This window comes from Parasteatoda tepidariorum, chromosome 8 (genome assembly GCF_043381705.1).
Source record: "Parasteatoda tepidariorum isolate YZ-2023 chromosome 8, CAS_Ptep_4.0, whole genome shotgun sequence".
In the NCBI taxonomy this organism is placed as follows: Eukaryota; Metazoa; Arthropoda; class Arachnida; order Araneae; family Theridiidae; genus Parasteatoda; species Parasteatoda tepidariorum.
The window spans coordinates 7,221,750-7,235,041 of NC_092211.1; the positions used below are offsets into that span (position 1 = coordinate 7,221,750).

General features: G+C 30.8%; 1 protein-coding gene across 1 annotated transcript in view; it reads right to left on the reverse strand.

Moving 5' to 3' along the window:
* Window positions 1–4,123: 4,123 nt before the first annotated feature.
* The window catches only part of LOC107436222 (ATP-dependent RNA helicase 25E), a 38,951-nt gene continuing 29,782 nt past the window's right edge, over window positions 4,124–13,292 (reverse strand). Inside the window, exons 8-10 of the mRNA XM_016047848.3 lie at window positions 11,237–11,381; window positions 7,819–7,966; window positions 4,124–4,322 (exon numbers count right to left, since the gene is read on the reverse strand). Of these exons, the coding sequence (XP_015903334.1) occupies window positions 4,309–4,322; window positions 7,819–7,966; window positions 11,237–11,381 (307 nt within the window). The 3' untranslated portion in view covers window positions 4,124–4,308. The remainder of the gene's footprint in view (window positions 4,323–7,818; window positions 7,967–11,236; window positions 11,382–13,292) is intronic.

Below are 13,292 nucleotides of genomic sequence, written 5' to 3' on the forward strand. Positions count from 1 at the left end.
GTCCCATCAAAAAACTTTGATGGTTTATGTTAGTTTCAGTTTGAGTCATGATAGTCCAACATCATTTGATGATCACCATCATCCATGATATGGTGGAAAGTGCTACTTTAATATCATGGTAATTAATCATTAGAGAAGTTTGACTCTCATGGGCCAACAATCCATGATGGTTCCAAGTATACATTTTCATTACGGTTTAATGGGAATTCTAGTTGGTTCTCAGGAATATATCATCAAAACAATTGTTTTATGTTGGCCCATCATTAATCAGTCCGAATTTCCTACATTGAGTTGATGGTTACGTATGCTGGTTGCCATCCAAAAAATATAATGGTTCAATGATAGTTAGCATCAAGATTATGTTGGTCCATCAATGGATCATCTTGGTTATACTTAAGGTGAGCAAGATTTCTAAAATTATCTTATTTTTTATTTTATTAATAAATTTGTTTTTTTTTTTGGATATTTCATTGCTCATATATATATACAAAAAAAAAGATAAGATGTTTTCGAAGAAGTTCGAGAACATTTGAGACAATCAGTTTTTGAGGACATTTTCCGCCCTCCTTTGAGTTACATCAAAAGAAGTTCGAGGGCTATCTTTAAATTAGAGGACATCTAGTTATATAAGTAGTCTGGCAGTCTTTACTTTGAAATGAAATAGCGATGTCGACCCCAAGCAAAACATAAGATGATACTGTAAAAATGTATTTTCAGTTCAAACATAATGATTTAGGTCGCAATCCATTTGTTTTAATAAAAAAAAAGTTATTAAAAACACAAAATATTAACAAAAATAAATCTTTGAAAACAATTCAAAGTACCAGTTAAGATTTAAATCTAATACGACAGAAAAAATAAAATTTTTATTAAAATAATTTTTAGAAAATTAATATTTCTGTTCAATTTTTCAAGTATATAGTCATTGTATCGAAATAAATAAGCAGAGAAAAAATCTGAATATTTTAAAATCACAATTAAACATAAAATTAATGGTTCAGATATTTAATCAAGCCATATCGAGTTCAGCAGGTATTGGTTCTTTGCACCTTGCTGGATTTTCATTTTTCTTTTAAACTCTCTTGCCTGTTCTTCAGATTCTCTTAGTTTTTTCGCTCTTCGTGGTAATAACTGTGAGCATTTCCAGCTCAAGTATCATTTGTTTTGTTACCTTAAATAACCCTCCAGAATTACTAACAGCATCATAAAAAGTAATTTCCTTGCAAGTTATCAATGAGTAAAGCTTGAGCCATGATGGCTCAGGGAATAGAGCGTTCCAATAAGGCGAACAGGGTTCGAATCCCAGCCGATACGAATTCCGCATCCGGCTTGCACCGACTACAGTGCTGACGTGCGAGTGGTATACGGATCGTGACTTAGAGTCCCATTAGTGTCAGGCTAGCCGTGTGAGGTTCTCGTGGTCTTCCTTAACATGTAATGCAATGCGGATTAGCTCCATCAAAAAGTTCTCCAAGAAGGTAAATTTCTCCCAATACTCGATCCAGGAGTTCCCTTGTCTTCTGGATTGGGTTCAAAATGACAAGGTTACAGAGTTGAACATTAATAGCCGTAAACTCATGAAATTGGGTCGGCAGTTCAACGACAAAAAAAAAATATGCAAAACTTACTGAGTCGGGGTAGCCTGGTCGGCAGAAGACTCCCTGTGTGTGTGGGGGGGACTGATGCACGTTAAATCTGTGGTGTCACAAAGTCCACCATGTTCCAATAACAAATCATACCTCTGGGGGTACTGATCCAAGTGTTCCTTGTATTTTAAATTGTGTTCAAAATTAAAAGAATACGGAGTCGGACGAGGGATATAAAATCAAAGTTTTATTAAGGCTGAAACAACAGCAGCATTATCATGTGACATAATCAAAATATTTCTTATAAACGCGAATAAATTTTTTGTAGCTCGTGTTTTCAACCAAAGATGAACAGAAAATATCTAACTTTTCATTTTGAACCTAAGGAGATTCAGTAAACTTACCTGATTTCACTTTATCAGATGTTATTTGATTACAAAACTGCTCAATTTACGTAACTGTCAACATGGATAGGAAAAACTCCAGTAGATTTTACGAAATAATATACTAAAATTCCCTACAGGGAGTTTTATTGCCATTAGAATTCAAAAAAACTTTATAACACTAATAAGAATAAACTGAAAATTTTATACAAAAAAAAAAGCTTCGAACTGATTAATATGTTTATTCCCGTGCCTTGCTATACACATTATTTTTGTGGATATAGTTAAGCAAAAGAGAGGAAATTGGATATTATGTCCTTTTTCTTTCTTCAACTGATTTTTTAGTAATTTTGAAATTTCTACTTAGAATACACATACCGAATTTTAAGTCCATCTTTTGAGTGGAATGTAGCCATAAGCTAAGGCCACCCCTAAGACGAAGAATAATAAAAAATAAAACACATTTTTTGTTACTACAGATTGTTTTTTTAATCATTTTTGTATTTCTTTTTATGGGTCATTTATTTAAATGTGTAATAAAAGAGAACAGTGAGGAAAAATGAGTTTACATATATAGTGAACAGAAATTTCGGCCCCTTGAAGAGAACACATTTCTTTCTTAAAATTAAGACATGACAGTTATCTAATGGTTGTTTTAGCTGCTTTACATGGCCATTTATAGGGCAGACCCATTCACAGATCATAATTTGTTATGGTAACCAGACAGATGCACCATTTATTACACGGGAAGTTTTCGGTCGGCTAGTTTCGAACTCTTACCAACCAGGCTATCCTGTATCCACAATGCTTTAAGACTGTGCCTTGCTGTCAACTTCACGGCAGGATCCTTTTTATTAAACAGTCTGGTATCAAATGATCCCATTTTCCATTACATCATTTAGCAACAATTGTTAGGAAAAATAACTATGTTTTCATTAAAATGTAATATTTGTATAAAACTAACTAGAAAATGTTAAATGCATACTTTTAAGCTGAAAAGGACATTTTAATTTAAAGAACAAATAGAAAAAGAGATTGATCTCTCCAGGATCAAGTACAGAGCCCCCAAATCGAACAGAAAGTTTATTTTACGTTTCCTTCTTTAATGAACTCGTTTTATACAGAGTTTGCCCTCCGATGAGGTAAACCAGATTCCAATCAACGCTGCTCGATAAGAATCCACTTGCACTGACCACAATGCTGACATGAAATATCCTCAGTGGCCATGGGTTAGAGTCCCTTTACCGTCAAGCTAACCGTTCTCGTTAACTTCCTCCAAGAAGACAAACTTTCCCATATCCTGGAATTCCCTTGCCTTTTGGGTTGGGTTCAAAATTACAAGGCTATTAGTAGCCTTAAACCCAAAAAATTGGGTCGGCTGTTCAACGACAGTTAGTACAATATAAAATCCGTCAGTTCTATGTTAGCTTCTTCATTACTCCATCATATGAACACACACGAAAAACAAAATTGCGTAAATCCATGACTTTCTAGGGCGGAATTCTAAATTTTCGCATATACGCGACATGTTTACAAAATTACGAGCTTCTGATTGGCTTAAGGCATCGTGATTGCAAAAATTAATCTGAATTCTGCCCTAATGTCAACAAGGATATGATTTTCTCAGCTAGATGATAAAGGTAACAACCAGAAAAGTGCATTCGGCATAATGGACATAGTATTGTCAGAAAATGACTAAAATGGACAGAACGATATTTCGTCTGACCATTGGAGGGGGGAGGGACTTCACCTATTAGGTTCTCTTTTGCATACGATTATTTTATCACTAAACCCTTATTGCAAGCAAACTATGTCGATGCCAGTACATAAGCGCTGATATTTAGGATTGGAATTAAAGGCCATTCACACTGCATGTAAAAAATTTGCTTATGTAATGGAGAACCAGACTGGTGAAATAACCATACAATATATAGGTTTGCAAATTTGATTTACTCGTTTAGCTATCTACTCGAATAGCTCTTTAATATGACTGCACACATGTAGGAGAGCAATAAAAATGGAAGATTTCTTTTAGTTTTATAAAACCCAGTCCAGTAATAAATTCAAATGTCACTTTTGAACTTTTAAGAAAGTTGAGATTTTTATCACGGTCATAAAAACTAGTAAAAGATAAAAATTAAAACAAAGGGGAAAAAAAGATGAAAAAAGAAACTTTATTTTGAAATGCTAGAATATTTACAATAAAAGTCAAAACTATTTTTTAAAAATGAAGCATTTATTACACATCTGTGGTAAATGTTAACAACGATGAATGAATGAACAAAAAAAAAGGGGTGCATAGTATCTGTATGCAGTCACAGTAATAGTCCAGAGATCGTTTACCTTCCTTCAACTGAAAAAAAAAAAAAAAACATCAATTGATTTACTACATACATTAGGGGTGCACAGCCTTAATGCAACTTTCAAAAACTAAAAATATTCAATTTTTACATTAAGTTACATTTACACCCAACATAAATAAAAGAGTTTGCATTTTATAATTTTTTCAGGGTGCGTAGCCAAATCTTTCAATAAAAAATAAGCACCTTTTAAGCACTAAAAATATTTTTTAATGCACTACATACAATAACAAAAACCAAAATAATTTACTAAAACTTTAGATGATCAAGATAAAATAAGTAGTTTCTGGCTACATAAGCCACCCCAAAAAAAGATTGCGAGATTTTTCAGTTTCATTTCATAGGGTGGAAAATGAAGCCTGAAACTGAGAATCTCTTGTGAAGCAGAGTTGCACAGGAGAGTACAAGAATAATTCCCACTAAATCCTGTTCAGTACATGCACACGCAGACCCGTAAATATCTCACCAGACATGTTAAATAATTGGAGCTTTCATACGCCCCGGAACATTGGTACGCCAAAATGCAGTGTTTGTAAATGTTCAATCTGCTACATTTTAGATTTTGAAATTCACTTGTTAACGAAGTTACTATTTTCTCTGACAAAAACACAATAGATTTAAAAGAGCATTATAATAACATTAATTGAAATGATGGGTAAAACCAAAACTGTTATTAACTCTGCATCTTCATATTTATGGATTTTAAAGTTAAAAAACAGAGTAAAGAAAGAGTTGAAGCACTAAAACAGCTGAAAAAAATACAAAAGCAAATAATTTTTTTCCCTCTTTTTTTTTCTTAAAGAATTACATTCTACAAATACTTTTCTTGTTTATCTGAAAGGAAAGAAATACTCCTGATTTTTCTGTTCTCATTTCAGAATTAAAAAAAATTCCCCAAATGACTGGCTTCTGCTTTAGCTAGAATTTTAAATTGATAAAATAAAAAAAAATTCTGCAATAACAGAAGTTTAAAAGATAATTCGCTCTAGAAATGTTCTTTCTTTCATTTTTTGAAAGAACACCATAACTTTCAAAAAGCAGGATAAAAACATTTTATATTTTAATAAAATGACTGTGAGAGGGGATTTTATTACAAATTCAGATANGGGGGGGGGGGGAGGGGTATTTCTAAATTCCATTTTAAAAATTAGATTTTTCAGTGACCTAAATCTATGACTTTCCATAATTTTTCTTTAAAAAAAATAGTTAAAATCATGACAAATTTTGTTCAATACCGAAATTCATGACTTTTCAGATGCGTGGATACCCTGCTTTTAGTTAGAAGGCTGCACACACAGACTGTACTTTGTTCTCAGGCTACACTTTTAACATACAGTCATGAAAAAGTTATTATTGAAATTTTCTTTTAGTTAAAATTGGTATGAAACATAACTTCTCTAACTTAAAGATTTGACCAACAATGATTTTGGAAAAATTACTTATTTTATTTCCTTTTGACAACAACCTTAATATTTCAAATCCATGACTTTACGTACGTGAATAATTCCTAGAATTTTTCATGACTTACCGAAGTTACTATTTTCACCGACAAAAATAAAACGGTAAATTTAAAAAAGCATTATAATAACATTAATTGAAGTGATAGGTATAACCAAAACTTATTAACTCTGCATCTTCATATTTATAGGTTTTAAACTGAAAAAACAGAGTAAAGAAAGAGTTGAAGCAATAAAATAGCTGAAAAAAAATATCAAATATCTAAATACTGTCAGATATATGTAGCTATTTAAACCTATTTTATTTCTTCTCAAAAGTGTAACATAAAAAGTCTTAAACTAAAATTTTAAATTGATAAATAAAAATAAATAGATTTAAAAAAAATTACGAAATCACAGATGTTTTAAAAGAAGTTCAATTCGCTCTAGACCTTCCATTCTAAGAGTTGCCTCCCTTATCTCTTTAAGAAGTCACAGATGTAACATTTCTACCTGATTTCATATTTAACCATAATTACCACTCTGCAATGATTATTTTGTAGATTAAAATATAACTACTAATAAAATATTATAATAAATCCATTTGTATATTTTATAAAACAAAAATATTCTTTTGAAAAGAACTATAAAATTCTACTTTTAATATTATAATTGTATATGCTTATTTTATTTGTATTTGAGAACTTATCTGTTAAGGAGATAAAAGAAAGAAAAAGTTATTTTAGTCTGCACTAGGCACATGCTGAATTCTGAACAAATAACAAAGCTTTAATTTTTCAAAATGTTGAAGCAAGAAAAATTGTTAAATTAATTTAAAGTAACATACATATTTATCTAAATACACTAAGTTTTGATATGTTTATTTGCGTATTATGTATTAATATTTATGAGTCAAATAAGAAAACGATTTTTGATGAAAAGGTAGATTTTGATTATACTGTTAAAAAAATTTCCATGAGTCCAAAATTCCTTAATGAAATTAAAAAAAAAGAAGGGCCATTTGGGTGGGTCAAAAATTGTAAACCAAACAATGATTATATTACCGAATACCAATCTGCAAAGTATGCAACACTAAATAAAAGTGATTATTACACTTTTTATAACTACTAAATAAATGAGTACTAAATAAATGCGAATTCTATTTTAAATAAAAGTGATTACAATAAAAGAAAAATATCACAAAAAGGTTTCGGATTTGCACTTTTTAAATCTGAAATCACAAGAGTTTAAAAGATAATTCTTTCTAGAAATGATGTTTTTTCTTTCATTTTTTGAAAGAACATAATTTTTAAAGAACACGATGAAAACATTTTGTATTTTAATAAAATATGACTGTAAGTGGTGATTTCGTTACAAACTCAGATATTTGGAACACTGTGCGAAATAAGGAAAGGGTAAATAAATTCCATTTTAAAAATTAGATTCTCGGCAACCCAAATCCACGACTTTCCAGATGCGCAGATACCCTATTAAAATTAAAAGACTGTACATTTTACAAGTACAATAAATTTCCACATGGAAAAAATTTCGATTGATATATTTCTAATTTACACTGTATTTTTAAAATTAACATGTTAAAACATAAAAAATTAGCACATTATAAGAAAAAAGGATTCCATTTGCAAGAAGGTAATTTCATTTTTTGTCAGGGTGGGTAGCCAGATTTTTCAACAAAAAATAAGCACCTTGAAAACACTCAAAAAAATAATTCAAATCACTTTCATAAAAAAAATCAATTAGGATATGTTCAGTAATAAAACATTTTTCTATCGTTTAAGGTTCTTAAAATTGAAAAACATTACATAATCAATGATAAAATAACTAGTTTATGATTAATATTGAAGAGGAAATTGTGAAAATCATGTATTTTTTGTAATTTAAAAAAGACAATCGACACGGCAAAGAAAAAAGGCTCTTTTTAAAAGATAGAAAATTAAGTACTTTTTACAAGCCTCGAAAATTTTTTTCCATCTATGGGCTTTAAAAAAACATAAATTAAAAATAAGCACATCTGTGAAATAAAATGACTTACTGTAGGAAGAAATGTCAATTTCTTCAGGTAATTCAGAAATGTTAACATCAAATCTTTCTTGAACTTCATTCAGTATTTTGGCATCTGATTCATCAGAAACAAAAGTTATGGCTAAACCTTTAGTCCCAAATCGACCAGCACGAGCAACCTAAATAATGGATACCTAATTAGAGTACATGATTATACGTATTCAACATAATTTCCAATGAAGACTCCTTTAGAGAAACTAATTTAAGAAAACTTTAGTTCATACAAGATTTAAAAACCAACTCAACATAAATGATCTTTAAATTGGCATTAATATAAATTGAGACATTGGATTTTCCCATGAATATGAATCGTAATGTACAATTTTTAAACCACCTGAATTCGAATAGCAATGTGTAACTTTTAAATTAGATAAAAGCTATGGTTAGAACATTAGAATAGAAACTGGGATATAGAATTTTTAAAACGCGTAAATACAAATCACAATTCATAATTTTTAGATCGCGTAAATACGAATCATGATGCGTAACTTTTAGATTGCATAAATAAGAATTATGATGTATAATTTTTAGAATGCGTGAATGCGAATCCCAATGCCTTATTTTAAAATCACGTATAAATACGAAAATCAATGTTTGATATTATAAACCGCATGAGCAAATCAAGACATTAATTTTAAACTTGCGTGAATACGAATCGCTATATAGGTCTTTAAAAAGGCGTTAATACGAATCGCAGCGTACAATATTCAAATCGCGTGAATAAGAATCGAGATACAGTAAAACTTGTGTAAGTTGACCACTTGTGGTGCATTGTTTTAGTGGTCAACTTAGACAAGTGGTCAACTTATAGAGGGGGTGGGTCATTGTTTACTTTTTCGTTTCCTATATCATGTTGCTATATATTAAATTTTTTTTTTACTTGACTTTAAAATTTTATTCAGAAAATATGCAAATGAATATGTTAAGAAATGTGTTTAACCCTGAATGAACTTCAATTTGATACATATAATTCTAATATTTAACTAATTTTTTTTTAAAAAATTATTTGGTTAGTTATGCATGTGAAGTGTTTAATAAATATAATTTCTTAAAATATCAGAACACGAAAACATGTAATTTGAAAACTTTAACAAAATAAAATTATTTGAACACTTTAAAATTTATTTACTACACTTAAAGATCAAAGACCATAAATAAAGGATCAAAGCATATTTCAGAGCATTCATTTATTCAAATGCTCACTATTGCAACTGGAAGAGCAACTTTTCAACTAACACACCTGTTTTCAATGAACGGATGAAAGAAATGGTCAAAAGCTGACCCCTTACAGTTTCCCCTGATGGTCAACTCACAAAAGGGTTTAGATTAGCTTTTTACACTATTTTACCAAACAAGTGAAATTTTAACATACATTGCAAAAATGACAGAAAATTTTCTGAATTTTTTTTCCTGGTCAACTTATGAGGGTTTCAGAATAGAATTTCATAATACTCATAGACAAAATTGACTTATTTCAGTGGTCAACATACAAGATAGACAGATGGTCAAGCTACAAAGGTTTTGCTTCTTTATATTATATAGGGAAAATTCCGCTCTTGATAATTGAGGTCAACTTATGCAGGTGCTCAACTTACAAGGGTGGTCAACTTGGCAGGTTTCACTGTATTAGCAGATTCCAGGCTTGGGACCTCTAAAAGGCTCGTCAAAAGCAGCGTCGTTTGAACTACAAAAATCGGACCTATCTGGAGGGCGGGTAAAAAATTCGGAAAATCTTATCTGCTGCGAGTAAAAGGGGAGAAAATAGCTATAATAAGTAAAAATGAGAAAGGATTGCTAGCTATGTAGTTTGAATTTTCTGTTTCTCTTTGAAAATCGGTAAATTTTCTGAAAAAGCGAAATACTTATAAAAAAAAAAGTGAAATTTTTAGAAAAATCTGCATTTTTGATTTAAAAAAAACTGAAATTCAAAAGATAAAAGTGAAAAATGCGGAAATCCGCTAAAAAGCGGAAAAATCTCATCCCTGTATAAAATATGTTAATTTAAGCAGATTTTAGGTTCAGGCCTATCTAAAAAATTTTGGAAATAAAAATAGATCATTGAATCCATGTTATGATAGTTTCTTAAATTGGTTTAATATAATATTGAAGAACTGAGTAAGATGCTTTATTGAATTTTGTATGCTATTTTTTAATTAATCTTTAAAAATTTTATTTGTATGGTATTAAAAACATAAGTTTTAAATTATCTTTAACGTATATTATTTAATTTAATGCTGCACTTTTAATTCTATTGTTATACTACTTAAAGTGCCTATAATAAAATTAATAGCTGAAAAGTTAATTATTTATTAAATCATAACTGCACTTAAAAAGATACATTTATTATTTTATTCGAGAGATTTCTCGGTTCGATATCAGAGGGTGGAAAAATGATGTCTGAAATTGAGAATATCTTGCAAAATGTAGCAGAGTTGCACGAGAGAGTGCAATAATCTAACCGCACACGGCTCTACTGAGCTGAGTTTGGTGAGATTTTTGACGCACATGCGAAATCCCGGGTATTTCATTAAACACGTAAAATGATTGGCGCTTTCATACGCTACAGACTGGCAGTACCCTGAAATTGATAGTGGTCGAATGAATTGTGAAAACGTTGAATAAAACAATGTGAAAAGCACGCTTTTGCATATTATGTGGCGAAAATCGACAGGGTAAAGAAAAAATATCATTAAGCACTTTTTAAAAACACTATGCACCTTAGGAGACACCTCTATAAGTAATGGGTATTGAATCTAATCCTCTTTGTGGAGGCTGTGTCATTTTGAAGAGACTTGTGACTGTGGGGTAAGTATTGGGCAGAATAGACCCTATTCTGCTCAAAGATTTGAGCAATTAGGGCAACACTGCAAGATGTTCCCGGAAAGTGTCAGCTAAATTTTATTTCAGCCATAAGGGTTTTTTGCTAATCATGTTTCAGGGTTTGGGTATAATAGACCTCCGGTCGATGTGCCCTGCTCTTTAGATCTGCTCACTTCTAAATCTGTCTACCCCCAGAGGCACGATTTGTTATGGGAACATGGAGGGCTTTGTGACCGCGACAGATTTCACATGCATCAGTCACCATTTTCTACACTTCTTAGGGCGGCGAGGATCGAACCCACAACCTCTTGGACATGGGGCCAGTTCCCTACCAGCCATAAGTATTTTTATTTTTTAAAAAAAAACCCCATATAACTGGCGTTGAACAACCGACCCGAATTCAGGTTTACGACGACTAACATTTGACTTCGTGGCCTTGTCATTTTGAACCCAATCCAGAAGACAAGGATTAAGTATTGGGAAAAAATTTGCTTTCGTGGAGAACTTTTTCGATTGAACTAATCCGCATTTGCGTTACACGGAGAGGAAGGAAAAATAAAAAAACTCACCCTGTGCAAATAAGTATCTGAATCTTCTGGCATGTCGTAGTTAAAAACAATATTAACTCTCTCAATATCCATTCCTCTTCCAAATAGATTGGTAGCTACAAGGATGCGCTTGTGGAAATCTTTAAACTGCTGATACCTGGATAACCTATAATTATATATAAGACACTTTACAATTAAGACACAAAAACGAGTCTCATTATTTTACAAAAAAATATATACATAAATAAAATAAATGGAATTTTTTTTAAAATTTTTTCAATGTTCAGTAAATTCTTAGAATAGAAGCTTTTGGAGTGGTCAACAGTGAGTCTTTTCCTGTCAGAAAAAAAAATCATTTTACAGGGGTTTATTGTTTAAGAGAATATCGTAACATTGAGAGGAGAATAACAATAATTCATATGAAAGCTCGTCGGGACCACAAAATATTATTGTAATAGAGAGAGAGTTATTGTTGTATCGTGTATCGAGTGTTCACTATATATTATTTTAATTCTATATATTATTTAATTATTATTTAATTTCACAAAAATATTAAATTTAATTTTGTATATTTTACTTTTAATGTATATTTTTTCACTTTGTTTCATCTTTATTTCACAAAAAAATAAATAATAATAATTAGCCTTTTTTTTAATGTAACCTTTACAATAAATAAAATAAATGTAATTGTTTTTTACCAATGTACAGTAAATTCTCACTACTATGATATCCAATACCACAATAACTCCCTGCATTACAATAATGTTTTGTGCTCCCGCTGCTACGATTAATGTTATCCACATCTCACTATTGCGATATTCTCTGAATCAATAAGCCCCATAAAACTATTTTTTTTCTTCAAATTATGTAAAAAAATCTTATTTTATCATATTTTGTCTCTTCTGTGAAGAGAAGTCTCACCGCTGATTATGTACATATTTCATTTCACCATAGCTTTTGTATTCCGATTTTATTACTCCATCCTTTATGTACATAGACCACCCCAAGACCTTCCATTCTTAGAGTCTCCTCCCTTAAGTCACATTTCTACCTGCTTTCATATTTAACCACAATTACCACTCTGCAAACTATACAATATATGTTGTTGTTTCTAATGCCACCTGCCACACGGGCAAGCCTGTTTGATGAAACCAAGCAAATTTAAGGCCAGAGTGTGCGATTCTTGTTTTTCAGTAGCATCACCTATGGCCAAGAATTAGACTTCTGCCACACAATACGTCGCACCCGCTTATAGGGCGGACCCATTCATTCATCCACAAATCGTAATTTTGACCTGAATCAGAGATTGATCGATCCAGTACCCCCAGAGGTATTGATTTGTTATGGAAACGCGGAGGACTTTTGCGGCTCGACAGATATAACGTGCACCAGTTACTTTACCACAATGGGAATCTTCAGCCGGCGGGGTTCGAACCCACGGACATGGGCTTAGCCCCTCCATATAATATATAAATAGATTTATAGTTTATACCTATATATAGCTGCCAACCTCTAGTAATAAAAATGCAGAAATTAGACAAAAAAAAGTGCAGAGGATTCGCAACTGCAAACTAATTACTAATAAATTTATAAAAAGAAAGCTTATTTTAATTATTTATAAATCCACTATAATATGAGCATAAAAAAGCAATATGCTCTCCTTTTATTAAAAAACAATAAGGAAAAACATTAGTAATAACATGCTACATAGTCATAAGTATGATAGATTGAATAATTTTCAAATGATTATTTTAAAAAAATCATTGATTTAAATCAACTAATTTTTTTTATCTATATATATTGATTTTAAAAGTTAAAAAACAGTGTTTTAAATTTTTGATACTTTTATTATTTTCTTTTCTTAGTATTAAAATTTAATTTAAATAAATTGCTGCATTGATTAATTTTAGTTAAGGAAATTACTTTTTTGGTGTGTGTTAAATTCCAACACATTTGAAATTACATTTTTAAAAATGTTTTGATTCTTGAGATTGAAAGTACAGATTAAAGTAAACATTTAATGCTGTGTTAATATAGACTTGCATAGCTGTAGAAAGTAATTAATAAACATGAATTT